Source organism: Chroicocephalus ridibundus, chromosome 2, assembly GCF_963924245.1.
Source record: "Chroicocephalus ridibundus chromosome 2, bChrRid1.1, whole genome shotgun sequence".
In the NCBI taxonomy this organism is placed as follows: Eukaryota; Metazoa; Chordata; class Aves; order Charadriiformes; family Laridae; genus Chroicocephalus; species Chroicocephalus ridibundus.
In genome coordinates, this window is record NC_086285.1 from 23,059,651 (window position 1) to 23,081,685 (window position 22,035).

At 42.9% G+C, this 22,035-nt stretch overlaps 1 protein-coding gene across 3 annotated transcripts in view; it reads left to right on the forward strand.

Annotated features, from left to right (window-relative positions):
• Positions 1-9,434, forward strand: part of ST8SIA6 (ST8 alpha-N-acetyl-neuraminide alpha-2,8-sialyltransferase 6) — a 41,530-nt gene extending 32,096 nt beyond the window's left edge. Inside the window, exons 8-10 of one of the 3 annotated variants that reach the window (XM_063324731.1) lie at positions 2,250-2,464; positions 2,573-2,722; positions 7,097-7,432. In XM_063324731.1, the coding sequence (XP_063180801.1) occupies positions 2,250-2,464; positions 2,573-2,718 (361 nt within the window). In that variant the 3' untranslated portion in view covers positions 2,719-2,722; positions 7,097-7,432. Of the gene's footprint in view, positions 1-2,249; positions 2,723-7,096; positions 7,433-7,814 lie in introns of those variants that run through there. The other 2 variants (XM_063324730.1, XM_063324729.1) reach the window with 2 other exon arrangements.
• Positions 9,435-22,035: the final 12,601 nt, after the last annotated feature.

The following is a 22,035-nucleotide window of genomic DNA, read 5'->3' on the forward strand; positions in this document are numbered from 1 at the left end:
CATCAGGCAGAGCTTTTTTTCCCTTTAAAGGAAGACAGAAGTACAGTGAGCACAGAAATAACTAACAGACATTTGTCATTGGTTCAAGGGTAGAACTTGATTTTTTGCAATGAGTACTAACTACCTTGATGCTTTCTCCGCCCTTTTGGACTTAAATGAAGATGAATTATTGCTTGCCCAATAATAGATTCAGCTCATCAATGTTAGTGGGGCTCCACACGAATATGAGGAAGGAAAACTTTGCCCAGTGACTCAGCATCATTGGTGACTACTGCCCTGATTTGTCTGGGCTTGATCAAAGTGTTCTGCCACACCTGCACTGATTTTTTAGCCAAATTAAGCCACATCAGGGTTAACAGGAGTTACACTGAAGGAAACAGGAGCTAAACCTGTGTGAGGATGAAATGAGATTATGAGAGGAGTTTGGGATTTTAAAAAATTAATTAATTAAATATTCAGAGAACACTGTAAATGCTTTTGAAGGAGGAGCAGGAGGTAACTTGGCACCATTTAGAACTAAGTTTGTTTCTTCTCTCAGACGAGCTCTTCTGACTTTGTTCACTTTAATTCTGTATTTGGGTACTGGGTTAGTCTGATGTTACTATTGTTAAGGTTGATCAGCTTTTGAACTCTGTCTGTGAGGGTGTACAATGAACTGTGAATGTCAGGGTGTAGGTGAACTCTCTTGGAGGAAAGAAGCGCGGTTCTTATGTGTCCTAGTGGAGCTGGGCCACATTGCCCCTTACAGAGGCAGAGCTGGAAAGGAAAACAAGACGAGGCTGAGTTGTTCAGGCTCCTAGCTAAGGAAGAACAGAGATCTGAATTCTGTCTTGAAGGCTCTTTATGTACTTTACACAGAGCAGAAGTAGAGAAAATTCTTGGAGCAGAGGCCAGAAGTTCACCCTTCATCCACTCTTCCCAGACATAGGTTCAGGTGTTTCTTGCTTGTTTTGGCAGTGCAACTCTTGCATGCACAGGGACCCAGGATCAACAGGAGAGGCTGAGTCCCTCTTATTCATTTTGTTTCAGAGTTTTGCAGTAATGGCGCTTTTCTGGGAAGCAAAAACTGTAAGTTTAAACCGCTTCAGGCTGAGAAGGGATGTATCACTCGTTGCATGAGTTCAGTTGTGCAAGAGGTAACTGGTAACTCCTCTGTGAGGGTTTTGGATGGAAATGGCAGTGGCTGCCGTCCTCCCTCTTGAAGTGCTGCATGAGAAGAGGGAGGGCTTGAACCTAATCAACTTGTGAAGAGAAACGAAACCAAGTTTTCCAGTTTCTGCTGGAGCCATTTGTGAAAAGTGGCCTCTGGTAGCCATTACAAGGTGAAAATACGCTGCTCAGATAGACAACTACCTACAAAAGAGGACTCAGTGTTTTGAATCCCAAAGAGGGTGCACGCACCTTGTGTTCAGGTGATGCAGACAACTCAGACCTGTAGAGGAAATGAGTTGAGTGACCCCCTCGTGTCTTGTGTCACTTCTTGGATAACTCTGAAAGTTCACTATTCAATATTTGGGAGCACGGAATTATCCAGTGGTGAGAACTAAGTCTCTTTGCTGGTTGTTGGGGAACCAGAGCATCTGAGGATAAATCCTCTTCATTTGTGAAGTTAGATCTCTACGTTTTTACAGATCTCCATGTGTTCCCTTTGTATTGGAAGGAGATAAATAGACATGCCAATGTTTTCAGCTGTTTTAAAAGCATATCAAAATCAGCTAAGATCCTGAAAAACTTGAACGCACACTAAACTTTAACACTCCAAGACATGCATGCTTGTATTTCCACACAGGGCAAACACACAGATTTTAAAGGGAGGTTATTGTATACCTATTGAGGTAAGATACACATTTCACAAACGCATTCAATACATATCATGGTGCGTGTATTTTTAAACAGAGAAAGTATAAATACAATTTTTTTTTGCTTTCTCCTGTGAAATTTCTTGAATCGATCAATTATATAAACAGGACCTGGTCTCATTAGTAGTGAATTTGATCTGCTTCAGTAGCTCCTGTTTTACCAGTTCAATCCTATGAAGTGTGTTCTTTTACAATAAAGCCAGATTTTCATAAGTGCACATATGACAACGTACAACAGGTTGGTATAAATTTGCAATGTGGACAGGCTGAACTGGTGCAGCAGAGTTCATAACTCATATATGCAAGTGCAGTTGTGCTGTTTTGGTGTGTAATACATTCATATCAATGTACATTCCATTCATTCTTTTCCTAAAATACTGTACTTTGCAGATACAACAAACTAAATGAAAAGAAGACAGAATTTCTGGAGAACATTGCAGTCTATGGAGATGCTTTCCTTTTACTACCAGCATTTTCCTTCAGAAGCAACACGGCCACTTCTTTTAAAGTATATCACACTCTACAAGAGTTCAAAGCAACCCAAAGGGCAATATTTTTTCACCCCACCTATCTGAAAAGTCTTGCCCAGTTCTGGAGAACTAAAGGTGTGAAAGCTTACCGGTTGTCATCTGGTTTTATGATCACTAGTGCTGCTCTTGAGCTGTGTGAGAATGTGAAGCTCTATGGCTTCTGGCCTTTCTCAAAATCCACAGATAAGATGCCAATCAGCCACCACTATTACGACAACCAGCTGCCTAAACCAGGTTTCCATGCAATGCCCAAAGAATACAACCAGATCCTTCAGCTTCACAGCAAAGGCATTTTGAAGTTGCAGTTTGGTAAATGTGAATCAGACTAAAAAGGTAGGTCACATTCTTGCCACGTACAATGTCTTCATTTAAGTAATGTGTCAAGGGACAACTTGCATTATGAACAGTGTGGGTCTGTTCTTCCTTAGAGAGACATTTCTACCTTACAGTCAATGAAAGTTGTGTTCATAAATAAGAGAAAGGCTGGAGTTTTCTGAATAAGTGTAATGTACCACAGAGTTTAGAAATGTTTTCTAATTGTGAACTTTAGATGGGGAGCGTAGCTACATATGCATTATCACCGTAGTTCACAGTCAGTAGTGTCTCCTCATCTCAGATACGTGTCACTACCAACCTATGTTTGGTTTGGTATCAGTTCCCACGAACTGGCCTCCCTTGTGAATTGCTTTATTAAAGGCAGTCACATACTATGATCTACAAGAGAAGACGCCTGGTCTCGGCACAGAGGGGTACAGAGGCCAAAGTAAGGATTAAGATTGCCCCATGCAGGACTAGCATGCATGTGCGCCTGTGTTCCCTCTTGTAGGTAGAGATAAGTTCAGAGCAGCATGCTCTCGCAGCCCTGGGCTGCACAACAGCTTGTGGACAGCAGTGAGGACGCTGCCATACACTACAGCAGATCTTGCTGAGGATTTTACCTTAAGGCAGCTCAGAATCTGGGAGCTAGAAATATAGGATGAAGTGTCATTCCCTTTCCTTTGTCCTTTGTAACTGTCCCATCCCCTTTGGACCTCTACTGTCTGTGTATTGCCTCAGAGAAATGCAGCGCAGAGTCTGGCCTCTGACCTTGAACCAATTTACTGCGTACAGGTTAAGGATGACTTTGAAAAGATTTGTCTGCATGTTTTCAATCTTGATTTGCCCTGTTGACAAACTAAGACCTATTTGTATAAATACTTCTTTATCTTTTAAGCTAACTCAGAAATTCCCCAGCTCACAGTTCTGTTGTCAGGTTTACCTTTCACACAACGCCATTTTTCTGGGGGGTTCAAGTTAATGTAACAGTAAGTGAAATGTATGGTAGAACTACCATTGTATGCAATATGCTTTAATTGGACTGAGGTAATCTCATGACTTTGTTACTCAAGTTAAATAAATCAAAATAGCATCATCTTGTTCAAGCCAGAAATGTTAAGTTCAAAAGCTAAGGGCTTGTCTTCTGCCTAGGTTCTGAAATGTATTTGAAAATATCCTCTGACGGTATTTAGAAAACGTGCTATCAAAGATACAGTCACACTTGGTTCATTGTCGGAGACTGTTAAGTTGTAAACTAGCAGATTGCAGTACCAAGAAGGCACAATTTTATTCAGTTTCAGTTTATTTGAAGAAATAAATAGAAAAATAAACTGCTTTTGTATATTATTAGAATAATATAAAACATGTGAGAAGGGACCTAAAAGCCATCTAGGGAATCCATTCTCCTAGTCCATGGCAGGAGATTACCTAGGAGGCGGTGTACGTGTATGCAGTTTCATGTGGCTTGTAAAAAGTTGCAGCATATTGGAAAGGTTAAGAAATGCATAATGTAGTTTTCTTAGTGGCTAAGCTGTTTATATCCAGCAGTTTCCATTACATTTATTCTTCCCATAATATAAAGCGCTGGAGAAATACCATGTAATTTTAATTGTAGTAACTACACCAGCTAAGAAAATGAAAGGCAGCTCTTTATGAATATTTAGTCTAGAGAGAAGCAGATAGAAGCCACAAAAATGTTTAAGCATCTGTATGGGTTAATTAAACACTGTCTGTGCTTGACAGACTGAAAATCACTTCTGTGGTCAAATTTGCAAAATAAGCTGTAAAGAAAAAAAAACAAAACAGAAGGATAAGTTGTGCTGCCCTCAGATTTTTCTCCAGTACGTTAATCACTTATATTTACAAAGAGAAAAGTTAGCCCTTTAAAACCAAAGAAATTAAATGCTTTCAGTATTAGCTACCATTCTGCTACTATTATCAACTATTAGAGACAATTGAAATTCTGTAATGAGTATATTTCACTGAAGATGAGCTTTTCTAAAAATTGAACGATCTTCTTTCTCTTTTTGATTTCCCTTTTATGTTCTTCTTCCTGCTGCACGCGCTTCCCTCTTAGTGGGTAGCTGAAGGGTCCTTTGGCCACTGGGTGCCCACAGAAGTCTCACACATTGCTGGGACACAGAAGTTTGCTGCTCTAAATAAGAAGTGAAGGAAGCTGCTCTGCTGCAAGCACCACTATTGCAAGCAGTAGCAGGCTCTGGAGTAGTACAGGGAGAGCATAACTGCATCCCAATGAATCATATTGGCAGTATTGCTCTTAAACACCATCCTTGCCATTGTAAAGATGAACTTTTCTCATTAGATAGAGAGAACTGTCAGATACGAGAGCCCTGTAGAGCTAATGCTGAACAATGCAGGAAACTCCATCTCCCTTAGTGTCCGTGCCTGCACCTTTATGATTACGCTCAACAGATATGTACCTGTCTTCGCTAAAGTAGATGCATACCTATCACAGATGGTAAAATGGAAAATGAGACATCAGCAAAATCTTAAAATGTAATTAAAATAATGATCTTTATTATTTTGTATTACATTACCAAATCATTTTTGCTATGGCCGTGCAGCCGAAAGAAGTCTTTGTTTGCTCGTTGGTTTAACCTGATAAGCCTGAAGGGCATGTCATTAGCTTCAAGTAAACAGAGGTTCAAGGAGGGGAAATGGCCTGATTCATATTTAAAAATAGACAGAAAAATCAGATTAGAAAAATGGTCAGATGATAAATTAATCGGACTGGCAAAAATTTGATTGCCCAGAAGCCTGGTTAACATGCAAATTTTGTCTGACCAAGAATCCATCAGGTTTTCTGTTTGCTAGAAAGAGACAGCAGGGAAGACGAATGTGTGTTGCTTTGACATCCAGCACAGTAACACTAAGCAGCTGCTCTGAAGAGTCATTCAACAGAAAAAAACATGGAAAGAAAGGATGAAACTGAGACTCCCTGAGCGTGGGGAAAAAAGTAGTGCTCATTCATCCGAGCAGAAGGACTGAGGGAGGAGAGGCTGAGCAGAGGTGTGCTGGTGGATAGGGAGTAAGAACTGCTGAACCTTTGACTAAGTGTGAGTGTATCTTACCTGGAAAGTAAAAACTGGGTCTGGGCTTTATAATTCCAACCAGATGATTAAAAGCCATCTGTTTCTGACAGAGAGAGCAGCAGTGCAGCCCTCCACTCAAGGTGGAGCTAGCAGGACAGCATCCTGCAAAGCAGGGGGCTGCCTACTTACTTGCTCAGGAATTAACAAAAAAGGGAATCATTTTGTTCCAAACTCTTGTCAGCACGTGATCTTTTTTTTAATCATGAAAGTTGCTGCAATCCAAATATGTGATAAATACTGTTATAACTAACCTATTTATAAACATAATTGTTATAAAGAACCTATTTATGACAGTAATATGCCAACATGAGCTTAAATTCTGCTGAAATTCTTGTGTGTGCTTGCAGTTTCTCAATGCATCTAGAGAAATATGAGCTGCCCCACAATTCACTTTTAATTACCTTGAGAAAAATGATAACACATTTTGAAAATAAAGACACCTCTGGATTCCTGTCAGGCAGACAAATTTCAACCTGTCCTTGACTTGGGCAAATATTATCCAGCGTGAAATTATTAGATGTAAACAACATTGAAAGAAAGGTCTTCTGCTTTAGTACCCATGCAGTATAGCTTTTAAGCACACACTTCGCTTATGTGTTCAGCCGCCAACTAAGTTTAAGTGTTAAGAATAATGTCAGTAGTGAAAGACTAGTGGAGATAAGTTGCTTTTGGTTTAGTTAAACCTACCAGAATAGGAAAATATAGATTAAATCAAATTAGAATTTATGTTAGATTTCAAATCAAATGACAAAGTATTTACAGATCTGCAAGGCTTTTGCTTTGTTTTGTTTTGTTTTTCCACAGCAGAACTAGCCTGTTGAAGAAACAGAATAATTTCAATCTCTAACTATTTCAAAATATGACTAAGATAGTATAATGTAGAAAATATCCATATTCAGATTGGCAGTGGATGTGTCCCATAAAGATTCTGGTTAGACCCAGCCTTGGTTAGCTTAGGAAGCCTGAAGAAGGTGGTGCAGGTGGGGTAAGTGTGAGCAGTTCTGGGGGTATTCAGGTGAAGGAGTCCTCCTTTAGAAAGAGCAGATGCTCGAGCTAGATCAGGCACTGGCAGTCCAGCTTACCCAGGGGAATTTAGTGAGCCTCTGACGCTGTATAATAAATGTCACAGACTCCCAGTCGGAAATAAGGATGAAAAGCAGATGCGGAAGGTGAAATGCATACACAGAAGGCTAAGCTGTTGGCTTATTTGGACTATTAACAAGCAGTATTCCTACTATAAAAGAAATATCAATAATATATTTTATTGTTTTAATTCCAGGGTGATGATCCTAAGGAGACAATTTGTGTGTATCTCAGCAGCTCGGTGTTGAATTTGATCTGATGTGATTTTGTGCGCATTAAACTGCATTATTACAATAGAGAAATATTTTACACTTGAGGAGAAAAGGAAATGATTTTTTCACACAGCGACTGCTACGTTTCTGAATTTTGCGTAATCATTTTTTTAAATACAAGATAATATTTATTTGGGAAATTCTGAAACTCCTGACTATTGGTTTAATTGTAGCAAAGCACAATCTCAGGATGGTGGCAATATGTGACATTCATCATGTTTTGCTTCTTCCGAGTATCATTAAAATATTTTGACATAAGATCTCTGGTTTTATTAATATCACAAAATACAGGCAATAGTCACTCTATGGTAGCTGCGTGAGTTGGCAGTGAACATTTTCAATTAAGAACTTGATCCTGTAAACACTAGCATTTGTCTGCATGAGAAAGGTGATGAGAAGAGCTACAGACAAGTAATTAACTCAGAGCCGTGTCATTCTTAGTTTGTCCCAGGGTGCACAGATGAAAAAATTCCGCAAGTTAGAGATAGTCAAGTGGTTTATGGGCTTTCATTTTGTGGGCAATAGATAATGCTGTGGATTTAATGGGATCACTCATGTGTTAATTTTGTGAACAATTGTTTGAAGGACCAGAGCTGTATAATTGTTTTTAAACCCCTCTTCTTGCTTGTGTTTCCTTCTAAGGTCCAGTTCAGCTCCAAATGAGGACAGTAAACTAGGTTCCATGCTGCAATCCCCAGAGTCCTGGTAGGGTGTGACTCTGCACACATCCCTGCAATCCCAGCTCTTTGTCTCGGCTGACATATGAGGTGGACCATTCATTAGAAAAATTATAGGTACCAAACCTATATTTCTTCTGTTTCTTTTTCACCTAGCATAGCTTGTATCAATATGTGACTACAGATGAGGAAACTGCACTAAATGATATTAGAAGAATATTCCTCTTGGAATCAACCCCAAGCTTTTTTCCTATACCAGGACATATGAGAAAAGAACCCACATTCACTTAATTTAAAACCCACGCAGTTCTTGTGCTTTAAGTTTCTTTGTGGTCCAGGAATACCTGTGGAACAACATCCTACGACAAGAGAAAGTGAAATATCAACCTGAATCACATTAACATTTACAGGAGCTATGACAAGCAGGTATTGCCCTAGCTATGGCTGCTTGTACGTTATTGCTTATATATTTTACTGCAGGAAAAGAAACCCAACAAGCAAACAAAAAAACCCAACCCAATAAAAAATTCATAATAACCAGTTTCTGTTAAAAGACCAGTTTCAGTGGGTTTTTTGAGAGTCTATTGAATGATCAGTTCAAATATAGAGTGTCCTTATCCATCTTTTACAGTCAGATACTATTGGTTATTTTATTCACTAAAACTCCTTTTTCCACTGTAGCATTAAATCCCGAATCAAGTGATTTAAAGGGCATTCAATATTCCACTCATTGAGGATTATATCTGCAAAAAAATCCTACTTAAATGAATTGAACCTTATAAAATAAGGTTCAAAAAAACTTTTAAACTGATACTTCATAAGAGCACTTCTATATTGTTGTAATATTTGAAAGCTTACCTTGCAGCAGTTTTATAATCACATAAAAAACACTGAAAGTATTAGAGTCAATCATTATGGTTCCAGGTCTGTTAGTTGAGACACATTCAGCATCTTGATCCATTTCCAAGATAATGATATCAGAATCCAATATTCTCCTATCCAAGCAAAAGTGTCCATAAATCCTGGCTGCATATATCAGCAGTAAAGTCAGGTTTTGAAAATATGTTTTTTTTAAAAATAGATAGTGCTTTGCGGCATTGAATGACACCACTAATACACGAGTGGACCTCTGAATATCAGCAGGGCTTTTAACAGAAACAAAGACAGAATTGAGTCAATGGCTACATCTGCGTTACCAGCTGGTAACTGAAAGAGGCGAGCACAAGGGTTTGATTTACTGTGATCTGTTATGGTTCCAGCACCAAACATCTACATTTTGTCTTCACCAGTAGTGATATTTGTGCCAGTTTCTGGCCACAGGCATCTGCTGCTCAAGTGCGGAGAGCTGGCTGCTGCAAGACCCTGCATCCATGTTACAAGTGTTACGGGCGATTGCCTACGGCAAGACCCTACTTATAGAGCACAGACAAATTGGCTCCCAAAAGAGCTCATCCTGTGCCATAAATCACTCATGTAGGCTGTCCCTGAGTGTTTGTAGCTGGAAGCTGTGCAAAGTGATGTCATCGTTCGTTGGGTGATGCAAACAGCCTGGGTTGAGGAGAACCACGTCATATTTCATCCAGAGAGACAGTGTTCAGGCAAGGACTGTAACTTACTCCAGTCTAGTGCAGTGCAATGAGATGATCTTGGCTGTATAGCAGCTACATGGTTTGACTTGGAAAAAATCATACATCTTTTAGAGACGGAGAGGCTCTTGCATTGTATCCAGGACAATTGCAAGTGCTTTGCGTGTACGTAGAGATGATGCAAAGGGTACCATCATCATTGCTCAGATTACATTCAGTGAACTACTCAGCAAGTGGCAAAACCTGGTTGTGTGTAAGTAGAAGGTGTGGAGAGGAGAAAATGAAATTTATTTGCAATGGAGAAGCAACGGTTTTCAAAAGCATTTGTTAGTTAGCATCGTATTGCATTACCTCAGTGAATGAATGTATACAGTGTGCCATGACACACCATAAAGAACTGAAGTTACTGTGTGTCTCTACTTCTTCTGTGCGGCTATGTTATAAATAACACACACTTATTAGTAACTGGAAATGTTATTGGAATACATTTAGAGAGAGGTTTAGCTGAAAAGAAGAAACATTCTAGTTCCTTGATGAAAAGAGGTCTTAACTGGAAGAGTGTGATGTAGCACTCACAAATGAGAGAAAACTGAAAGCTCTGTAGCACGGACAGGCACTTTGACTTTTAGTGTTGTTTCAGCAGGGTTTAAGCTTGCCATTGACCTGGAGACCTGATCCTCTGTGCTCTCAGAGCTCGCAGTGATTTGTGTGGTGCACAGGACTGACAAGAAGTGCACGGAGGAACTGTTAACCTTTCCTACCCTTTCCTACAAATACTCTTAACTCCTCACAGAATAAAAATACGCTCTATTAGACTTTAGATTAAGAACCTATTTTTAATGCAGCTTTCTCAGGCCTTGCTCCAGACATGAAGTTATTATGAGATGTTGGTTGCATCCACTTCACTCCACAGGAGTGCAGACCTTCTACTCGGCTTTATTGTAGCTGCTGCTGCTGTGTGCTTGCTGGCTAGGTCGTGTTAATTTGTGCACAGGCTGGGCAAGTTAATAGTGGCATTTCTGCGTGACAGGGTACAGTTAGATTGATCAAGACTTGTTGAAGTACACTCGCTGGGGGAAAGGATGTTTTCTCGGGTAGCCGAATAAATGATTTCTCATTTACTTTACGTCTGTGATTTCTCATTGATTTTACATCTGTGCCAGGTTAATGATGAATAAATGGATTTTGTGCCGGCTGGGAATGTTTGTGACACTTCTGGAAGACTGAGCCGAGTGCAGTTTTGATTAAGGATTCTTGACCAAAGGTTAGGAAGGGCCTTTCAGTTCCCTCTACTTCACATGAGGAATGACCATTTTTAGGGTTTGTGGGCCTCCAATGCTGTCACATGCTGTGGAGTGAGTATTGAGATTAAATACTTTTCTAAAGATAGAAACACTGACAATGTGCTAATAGTTCCAGTGTGCCTTTGCAGAGGCCGGCAGTGTCCTTGCACATGACTGCTTCACGGCATCGTTAGATTAAGGCCTGCTTGGCTGCTTTTATTCCTTTTTCTCTTCTGAATCTTTAATGTTGCCTCTTCCTTTAGGATCCAGTCCTGCCTTGACTTGGTTATTTCTCTTCCCCCTGTGGAGCATTATGTAGTCCTGTTTAGTGTCTGTTAGGGAGTTTGTAGGGCTATGAATCAAACGCTGCTACGCTTGCAGCATAGTAAAACATACTTTAAGTGGCCTGGTTTACATCTCGGGGAAGGCGGCATGGTGGGATATTCGCATTGCCTGACTGGAGGTGCTAAATTTGGGCTGAAACTATGCAGTGAGTGAAGCGGCAATGGCTGGCTATGCAGTCCAGTCCTCGTTCTTGTGCTCCCCCCATCCTTCATGCCATCCCTGGCTCCTCTCTGATCCTATGCTGAGCCGTTTTGGCACACCAAGCTGGCAAAAACCTAACATGGCAACAAAAAGAGAAAATCGTTTCATGCCAACAGAATTTCAGAGTGAAAGCAGAGGAGGGGGGGAGACCACGCAGAGGGGACCATAGGGACACAAATGGGGGCCATTTGTTATCTGACGGCTGTTGGACAGGCCCAGCGGCCCCCTGAGGCCTCGGTCAAACCCAGAAGGTAACATCTCTGGGGCTCTCCCTGGTCAGAGGGGAGAGACAGGCTCCTGCAAGGGGGGAGCACAGCACGGTGGCTGCTGTGGTGGGCAGGAGCCCGTCTCTCCCTGTGGTGACAGAAGGCACTTAAGGACTCTAGGTACCTACACTGGGTGATTATTGCTCCCCCTTGTCTCTTTCCCATTACAGTGATTTTACCAAACTGTTCACCACCAGCAGGTTCAGAAATAACTATAAAAAACCCCTTTGACTGTAAATACTGTTTCTCAGTTCGCTGACAGTAAACTTGCATAAACTTGCTCGTTGTTCAGCACGCCTCTGCGTTCAGTCCCTGCTAATCCCAGCATCTCAAACAGCATCTGCACAGAGCAGAGCCGCGGAAGGTCTGGCTGTTTTGAGACCAGTTAATCTCACTTTGATTCTCTTTCCTTTGTACGGTAGTGAGATGTTTGACGTATTGCCATGCTCGAGTCAAGATGAAATTCTCTGTCCTGTGTGATTCAGGAAAAGAAAATAAATGATCTAGGTGACCTAGCTCCTTCTGCGGTCTCCCCAAATTACTAGCAAAATATTCCTCATGTTATGTACTATTCGATTTTATCCAGTGCAGGTGTCTGGATCAGTTAGTTGGTCTGAGTTAAGTGATCACTTAGACCTTGACCCTGCACAGGCTCTGAGGTGGAACTACAGCCTGATGTGGCAATCTAGGCTTAAAAAACATTTGACCCAGAGATCTTTCTCTGTCCTGTCACTCACTTTCCTGTGACCAATCTGTGGAGTGAGATCCTGAGAATCTGTGCAGTAGCTCCTCCAGGGACTCTCAGGTCTGCAAAGCACACGACATCCACTTGTGTATGGGAGTCTGTGTGAGATCAAGCCCAGGGAATATTCTGTGGAGTAATTTATTCTGAAACAGCTTTATTTCAGCAGCTGATAGCCGCTTGTTGCATGGTCTGAAACAGAAGCCTTCTTACACATGAGCTTGTTAGTTAAATATATCTTAGCCTGAAATATTCACAGCCAGGTAATCCTTCATCTGGTGGTACTTCGGCAGCCGATCTCTTCCATCTCTGAGTCTGCTAACCCAGAACAGCCACAAAGGGATGTGTGTTTACCATATGAAGCCTGGCTGTCTTGATTTTGAATTCTGTCGTTTTAGGCAGGAACATCATCCTTCTCTGAATTTCTGGACAGCCAGTTTCAAAGGCTGCTGAGCTCTCAGAGTACTCTGGAGACATCATTTGAAGCTTTCAGCTACAGAGCTCAGCGAGTGGGCAGATTTATATTTGCTAAGCTTCGTTGCAGGTTTTCATGATGTTCATATTAAGTATTTCTTAATTGGCTCTAAATTATCATAATGATCAAGTAGAGCATGAAATGATCTGCAGCATGCCACTAAACAAAGGAACTATTGCTGTTATTTAGCGGTCTGCTTTCATAAAGTCGCATTGGAGAATATTTTCCTGTTCGGGAGCGAGCAGGGGAATGACCCCGGGTTACTGGGTTAGCGTGCACTGGTCCGGCTGGGGTAGCAGCCTGGCAGTGTGCTCTCGGGACCATGTAAATTCAAGCACTATGACAAAAACTTAACCCAATGGGACTACCAATGGGCACCTGGAGGTGTACAAATCTATGGGGCCGGATGGGATCAACCCAAGGGTACTGAAGGAGCTGGTGGAAGTGCTCACCAGGCCACTTTGCATCATTTATGAGCAGTCCTGGATAACCGGGGAGGTCCCAGCTGACTGGAGGTTGGCAAATGTGACACCCATCCACAAGAAGGGCTGGAAGGAGGATCCGGGGAACTACAGGTCAGTCAGTCTGACCTCGGTGCCTGGGAAGGTCATGGAACAGATCCTCCTCAGTGCCATTACACGGCACATGCAGGAGAACAGGGTGATCAGGCCCAGTCAGCATGGGTTTGTGAAGGGCAGGTCATGCCTGTCAAACCTGATCTCCTTCTATGATAAGGTGACCTGCTTAGTGGATGAGGGAAAAGCTGTGGATGTTATCTGCCCGGATTTTTGCAAAGCTTTTGACACTGTTTCCCACAGCATTCTCCTGGAGAAACTGGCTGCTCATGGCCTGGACAGGTGTACTCTTCGCTGGGTAAAAAACTGGCTGGATGGCCGTGCCCAGAGAGTGGTGGTAAATGGAGTTAAATCCAGTTGGTGTCCGGTCACAAGTGGTGTCCCCCAGGGCTCGGTGCTGGGGCCGGTTCTCTTTAATATCTTTATCAATGATCTGGATGAGGGAATCAAATGCACGCTCAGTAAGTTCGCAGATGACACTAAGCTGGGCGGGCGTGTTGATCTGCTTGAGGGTAGGTTGGCTCTGCAGAGGGATCTGGACAGGCTGGACCGATGGGCTGAGACCAATGGTATGAGGTTCAACAAGGCCAAGTGCTGGGTCCTGCACTTGGGTCACAACAACCCCATGCAGTGCTACAGGATTGGGGCAGAGTGGCTCAAAAGCAGCCCGGCAGAAAACGACCTGGGGGTGTTGGTTGACAGCCAGCTGAATATGAGCCAGCAGTGTGCCCAGGTGGCCAAGAAGGCCAACAGCATCCTAGCCTGTATCAGGAATAGTGTGGTGAGCCGGACTAGGGAAGTGATCATCCCCCTGTACTCGGCACTCGTGAGGCCCCACCTCGAGTACTGCGTTCAGTTTTGGGCCCCTCACTACAAGAAAGACATTGAGGTGTTGGAGCGTGTCCAGAGAAGGGCTACAAAGCTGGTGAGGGGTCTGGAGGACAAACCTTATGAGGAATGAGGGAGCTGGGGTTGTTTAGCCTGGAGGAGACTGAGGGGAGACCTTATCACCCTCTACAACTACCTGAAAGGAGGTTGTAGAGAGATGGGGGCTGACCTCTTCTCCCTGGTGACAAGTGATAGGACGAGAGGAAACAGGTTCAAGTTATGTCAGGGGAGGTTTCGATTGGATATTAGGAAACATTTTTTCACTGAAAGGGTTATTAAACATTGGAATAGGCTGCCCAGGGAGGTGGTGGATTCACCATCCCTGGAGGTGTTTAAAAAAAGAGTAGATGGGGCACTTAGGGACATGGTTTAGAAGTGGTTTTTGTCAGGGTAGGCTAAAGGTTGGACTCGATGATCTTAAAGGTCCCTTCCAACCTCAGCCATTCTATGATTCTGTGATTCTACATCAGCTCAGGTTTGCCATAGACCAAGGAGTTCTGCGCAGTAACTAAACTCGTGACTGTGATGTGTGGTAGTTTACTGAGCTCACACTCCTCTGTGTGCGAGGAAAAACTGCCCGTCAGTGGTAGGCGTTGGCAAATACTGGTTTAAGGATGAAAACAGCCCAGCTGTGCCGCTTTATTGCAAGTACAGAACTTCTGGAATGTTTTTTTTAGCCCTTGAGGCTAAATAGGAGGAGTGGTGTCCTTGTATTGCCATCGAATAAACAGTCAAATCTGTCTTTTGCTAAATCCTGACGTAGCTTCAGCAATACAGTATGCCACAGCGGTGTTTGTTGCTGCACCAAGTACCCGCTTTTCCCCAGTGAGGGAGAGAACTCAGACAGTTGTGTGATGGAAGTATTTAATGATCCCACCGTGAATTCATGGTATCATGGCAAGAGGCCGTCAGAACGCATCCTGCTAACGGTTGTGACAGGATAGTCTAGTCTGAGCTGAGATTGCTGGTTTTAAATTCCTCACTATTCACTTCAGCCCTTTGACAAGAGGAGATTGGTCACAGCAAGTCTGTAATTCAGGAGCCTGCTAGGCCTCACAGCGCGACTGTCAGGTCATTCCCGAAAAACACCTCTTTCTACTCCTGAGTAGTACCTAGTGCTGCGGTACAACTCCATTCTTAAATTCTTGTGAAACCGAAGTATAATGGCTGAAATTTTTCTGCATGTTTTGTATGCACATTTTATGTTCTAGCTTCATGCGTATTCTTTCTGTTAATATTCGTAATATTCTTTTCTTTGAGTGTCTAATTTAAATTATTTGAAATATTAATTATGTTTTATGCTACCAGAGTAAACTGTGGGGAAGGTTACATAATGTCACCTAAAAAAAACAGAGATACAACCCAAAATAATTTTAAAGGGTCTTTCTGATTTCTACAAGGGTATTTTCGTTAGTCATTTGGACACTTGCCTGTTAGATTGACCTTTCTAAGGTGGGTCGAAGAGGCCACCTCTGCTTCTGATTTAGTTCAAGGCCTGCAAGTGAGAAGATGGGGGAATGGAGAGGGTCTACACGGAGCTGCTCCTAAGGGATGAGAAACACATAGTTTTTCTTTTCAGAGACTGTGCCACGTGTCAAAATGTAATTTCATAAAGTTTCCGCCATAGCTTTTGCCCAGAGGTTTCATTGTCTCTTAAAATGTGTCTCGTTTGCATTCATTTTGGTTCTTTTCAATGCAATAGTCCAAGCAGAGCTTACCCACCATTGGAGCTGGTATAATTGTGCTCCTCCACACGCGCCGAGCTCTGCGTGACGCTGCTGGCGTAGGCTCTGCTACTGCTGTTTCCAAAAAGGTTCTCTCGGATTCTCTCGACGCTGAACTTAGTTGTGTTTTCAGATGTGAACTCGATATTGTCTGAGTAGAGTGTGTGCAGCGTAACATAGAAGTGTCCCTGCGCAGGATGTAGGAGGAGGCGCGGAAGCCCCTCACCCATGTGTGTGCTTTTATTACGGAAAACCAAGATGAACTTGTATTGTTGAGTCACCTGTTACGGCTGATTTAATTTGTACTTTGTTTTCATGTTTTAAGTGCCTAATGATTTTTTGTCAAGGAGGCAATGATTTCGCTGTTATAATGCTTACTTAGAATTCTGCACTTGTTACCTGTTCTGTAATAGAATATTTTTGCAGTTTCTGTTTGGAAATAAAGACTTATTAGGCATAATTGTGATTTTCTTTCTTTTTTGAATTCCTGAGACTTACCGATCAAAACCAAGCCTTCGGAGGCACAGCAGAGTAGAAAACGCATTAGTCTGATTCCTCGACAGCAGTCTTAGGAGCTGTCAGTAGAAATACAGACAATTCCTTAAAATTGTACAAGGAAAAAAGCAAGCTGTGCTCAAAAACAGGTAGAGGGGGTTGGGGCATTGGTGCATGCATAACTGCTGCTCGAATAATACCTTTGTCTAATTTCAGTCTTTTCTGTTCCTGTGTGGCAACACACTTAACCATCTTCTTTTGTTACTTCTAATGACTTGAAATATTATTATAATTTATTTATTGAAGAAAAACCAAACAAGGAAGGGAACCAAACAAAAAACAGAAGTTGTGACTGTTGTCCTCTAAAAGTAGGTGTTAAATTTGAAAACTATCTCTAAAACTAACTGAACACTGAAAAGTCATTAACTGAAAACGTTAAAACCACTGGTGCAAAAGTTTTTCATAGAAGATACTGAGCATGAGCACATCTAGTCGATGTGTTTCTAGTAGCCCTCTAGACGTGTTTTAGTGGCTTAGGTGTATTTTTTTATTAATATAGGGTTTGGTCGCATACATAGATACTTGTAGTGAATGAATTTCAAAAAGAGATGAATTTCAGAAAAAGCATTTTCCCTTAAAGCATTTGGATTTTATTTTTGGCCTGAAGAAGGCTGTATAGCTTCAGCGCTGCTTACTGGGACTTCTCCAAATAGAAGCTGACTGTCTTGACAAATCAGGTCAAATCACGTACATGCAGCTGTTTTGTGATGTGGACTATTATCCTTTAGGGCCCTCTAGGGACTGAACTGCAATTGCCAAATTTTATTGCAGCCAGAGCAGAGGATTAGAACTGAAAGGTTTTATGTGGCCTCACGGACCACCAAGTGGCTTGTGCCCAAAGATGGTCTGGGTCTCTGCGGCCTCTCTCCTTCCCGTAGCGTGTCAGTCTTTCCTATATGATCAAAACCAAAGGGTTTCTTTTGTTTGCATATGTATGAGTGATGCAGATGCAAATGTGTCCTCATAATCCGAGTGATTTCTAAAGCAGGAGGGTGATTTCAACTGTGGGAAGAAAGTGTTTCAGAATGAGCTTAGCCATCTCAAATATTTAACTGAAGAACAGGTAGGCACTGAAAGAGCAGCACTGCCTGGTGATGAGGACTGCTCGGTCCGGGTACAAAATAAGCGAGTGCTGCCCCAGACAAAGCATTGCCCCTTCCTCACCCCCTGCTTAGAAGGGGAGCAGTCTGGAAGAAGCTGGCTGGGCAAGAGGAGAGCGGGAGGAAGCGGTTGTGCACTGAGGTTATGCCTGTCGGAGTTGTAGTGTGTCTGGATCACACCAAGCACAAACCATCCTCCTCGGGGCAGAGCATCTCCCATGAAGATCCCACTCCTGCTATGGGAAACACATGGTCCCTGGTGCTACAGGGGCTTAAGAAGGAGCTCTCCCAGGAGCAACGCGATTGTCCAAGACCAGGTTAAGTTTTCCTCGTGCTTCAAAATACTGTTAGGCAAAAGTGTCATGGGAAGATGTTGCAACATGAGGGGACTGGGTTAGTCCAGGAGAAGAGACTGGCCAAAGTCTAGTTCAACAAGCTGAAAGCCATGGCAGTGGGCTAGGGAAGCTTGGGTCATGGCCACATCGCAGCCAGAAGCTGGAAAAATCCACATATGGGCTGGGGGAGACCATCAGCATTTTAAAAAGAGAGGGGGAATCACCTCCTCCTCAAGAATCTGGATGTGTCTGGGTTTTAAGATACATGTATAAATTTTAGCTCACCTCTTCCATCCTGTATCAAGTGCCTGTGTCATCCTCACTCTGTGGCCAGAGACATTAATGGTGAACAGGAGTGTTAAGGTCTCATGGCCTGTGCAGGCTGACAGATGGAACCATCTGCTTAACGGAGATACCATAATGAAAGCATTAGCTCTTAAGTATATAAATGCAGATTAAACTCTTTTATCATGTAAGTGAAAAAAGAGAGAGCCCATCAAGGACTGAATTTAAGCTGCTGTCTGTTTTCTGCAGCACAGGGAAGCAAAGCTGAATTAGTCCAGAAGCTCATGTCCCGCCATGCTTGTTGGAGGAAGAAATGCCGGATGTGCTGGGAAAAAGATATAAGGATTACAAACAGAATAACTTTCATCTTCTAAATTACTTTATTAGGTATTTTGAGAGACTTTAAAAGCAAAAATAATCTGAATTCTAAGCTTGTGTAACTCCAAACCTGCGGGAGCATTAGTTCTTTTTGTTCGGCTTTTAATCTCCTTTGTAAGGAAGAAAATCGCTCTTGTGTTGTGTGTGGAGTTTTAACAGAGTAAAACCACTCAGTAACGGTCCCGCAACTCGAACTGCCTCTAAAACTGATGCTTCGCCTTGGACAACATGCGTTTGCATGAATCTGAATCACCTGCGGAAGAGGAAGGAGTTGAGCTGGGTGGCATGCTGCATCAGTAAATGTCCTAAAACTGGATTATGATACAAAAAAGGGCCAAAAGGACTCCAATTCTAGCTGGATTTTAAATGTATTGGTTCTACATTTCCAAAATACAGAGTCGTTACAATCTCAAGAAAGGTTTCAAAGCTGGATCCAAAAGGAGGTGATGATGTTCTCTGAGGCGTTGAAATAGGAGAGTAAGAGACAAGATCTGAGACACTCTGGATGTGCTGGTGCATGATACATCATGGAGAAGTGTTACGGAGGAAGGCTGAGGGATGCGTGAGCGGAGTCAGTGGCCTAAAATGGGAGATTACGGTACTCTTGACATTGAATGCACTGTTCCCCATCAAATGCTGGTGTAAAGTATTTTCCTTTTAAAAAGTCAGACATATTGAAATACTGGATGGGCTGGAGGGGGAGGCAGATCTAGCAGCTGTGACACAGGTTTACCACTGTCCTTGGGCGTCTCACCTTGCTGTAAAGCGGCAGAAGGAAATACCTGAGATTCAGCTCACCAACCAAAGCCTCTAGTTCAAGGTAGGGTGACTTCTATGCTAGACGCCATGGTCCATAAGCACAGGATGCTACTTCATAGTCAGGGTGACTACTTCATATATAAATTTCTACATCATAAACATGCTTATTAGATCAGTCCCATCGTTCCCGTCCTACCCTTTCCCTGTCTACATTGAATGGTTTTTAACAGTGCCTTAATCATAGAGCTCTGAACTCTGTTGGCCCTATTCACTCTGCTATAATATAGATAATAATTTCTAGGATGAAATCTCTTTTTCTGAATATATTTAACACCTTTCAGAAGAGTCTAAAATAGAAACTCTAAGAACATTAACTTAGAGCACTTTTCAAGTTCATCTTACTTGCAGTCCATTAAAGTGAAGTGACAACTGAGGTATGACGTGGAGTAATTATACTGATTGTGTTGTATGTGCTCCGCAGGAGCTGAATGATTTGCTGAGGATATTAATTTCAGAAGTCAGACAGCAAGAGATCAGCTGAGATGGAAGATCACTGGAAAGTGACCTCAGACCAGGGGAAAAGAAAGAGAGGAGGGGGAGAAGGTGGCCCAGCGCAGGAGTTCGGTGCTGTGTAGTCTAGCAGTGAACTGAAGTAGATGCATTTTGACACCAAAGGTGGTCTCCGTGTGACTGGATGCAGGTGTCATCACTGTTAAGTTCCCTTTATGGTCTGTGCAGGGAAGCGGAGAATAATTGGTCTGGCTTTTTGTAGGTATCTATCTACGTTAGGATATGATAAATCACGCCCTGGATTCCCTGGTTTATAAGGAGGGTCTGGGGTGACTAGCTGGGCCATGATGTCTGTAGTTTGATGTTCCACAGTGCTGGTGAAGTACAGGTACAAGCCCAGACTGAGCTGCCACTTACCTTCTTCATACAGAGCCAGGGGCTTGTCTATGGCCTGACCATTACACCTGTGGCATTAGACTTCGTGGCCAGGGCTGTAGTAGCTAAGTAACAGGCTGTATAACGTCGCTTAGAGGTAGCACATGAGGAGATCAGGTTGATAAGGATTATCTGAAAGAAGCTGTACCTTTCTGAATAACAAACATAGTGAACTTAATTTCTTTGAGCTCTAAAACAATTTTCACAGTCACAAGAAGTTAATAAGAATGTAAAAGTTCTTTTTTTCTATGAAATGTTCACTGTGGAAATCAGTATTGGATTTGTGCACTCGAACTGTTGTGCAGCCCTGAATAGACACATTAAAAGTAGTTTAATCCTGTTGTACTTTGGCTTTAGCTTAGTTCGGCAATCTAGCAGCGCGAGTAAAACTGCTTTCACTTAGGGACTGTCACTGCTTCACTTGGATAAATTCATTAGCAAGACATAAAGTAATTGTGAGTCTGAGGGGCTTTGGGAGCCATGGGTGAGATCTTCTGGGAGAACCAGAAAGTGGAGGTAAGTAATAGCCCGTTCTTGGTGTAATACAGCATTAATGAAGAGAATGTCATGAAGCTTGACCGGGCAGCGTGTTCCTTCAGTCTGGATATCCGCGCTCAGAGGAGGAGGTAAGCACCAGCAAAAGCGTGATTCTGTGCTAACAGGGACCTCCACACTCAGTCTCCACATGGCTTCATCTGTCATTTGCCAGAAAAAGTGACAAACTACTTTCACTAAAGTGTTGACTTGGCCAAGAAACAATGTTTTGGCACATCCAGACCCAAAGAGAAGTCTGTAATCATCACAGTCATCACTGTTACTGACTCCCAGACTTCATGGCAAGGCACGGTCAGTCCCCAAGCTGAAGGCCCTCAGCTCAAGGGCTCTGCGGCATCTCCAAGAATCCCTGGTCCCTTGTGTTTCGGGCCGCTAAGGCTCAACCTGTATTGAAGAGGAGACGGGGCTGTGCGGCCTGTCCCCAGGCCAAACGCCTGGGCTGACCTAGCCTTCTTCTCTGGTCCAGTGACCTTCTGGACTACTGGAAGCTGGCCCTTTGTCCCATCCGCCACGGTGCTGTTATGCCTCCACTGACAACAGAGAGGCAACTTGAACAAGAGGTTTAGGGTTTTGACAGCTAAAGTAAACAAAAGGATCACCTTGCTCACTGATTAAGGTTGTACTCTTGCACGGCACCGTTAACTGCGCCAGTACTCCAGCCTCCGCAGCACAGGCACCATCCACAGGCCTTTTGTGACAGTGGGAAGGGATGCTAACCAATTTGTGGCCAGCGGGAATTTTTCTCTCCTTTCCACACACCTGGAAATGAGGCAATACTTTGCAGTTTCCAGACAAGCTGGAACATAGGAAGTTCCGATCAAATATGAGAAAAAACTTCTTTATGGTGAGGGTGACAGAGCACCGGAACAGGCTGCCCAGGGAGGTTGTGGAGTCCCCTACTCTGGAGACTTTCAAGACCCGCCTGGATGCAGTCCTGAGTGATGTGCTCTAGGCAATCCTTCTTTAGCAGGGGAGCTGGACTAGATGATCTCTAGAGGTCCCTTCCAGCTCTGAAAAATTCCGTGATTCCGTGATTCTGAGAGGGAAGGATGCCTTTGTCGGGATCTTTTCTTTCTCATCTCCATGTAGCGAGAGTAGTGAGCAGTCCCTTGACTTCCCTATGGCCAAGCACTTAGTCCTCTATTACTCCCTCTTCAAAAAGGGGGCAGCAATGGCTGGTGCTCTCCCA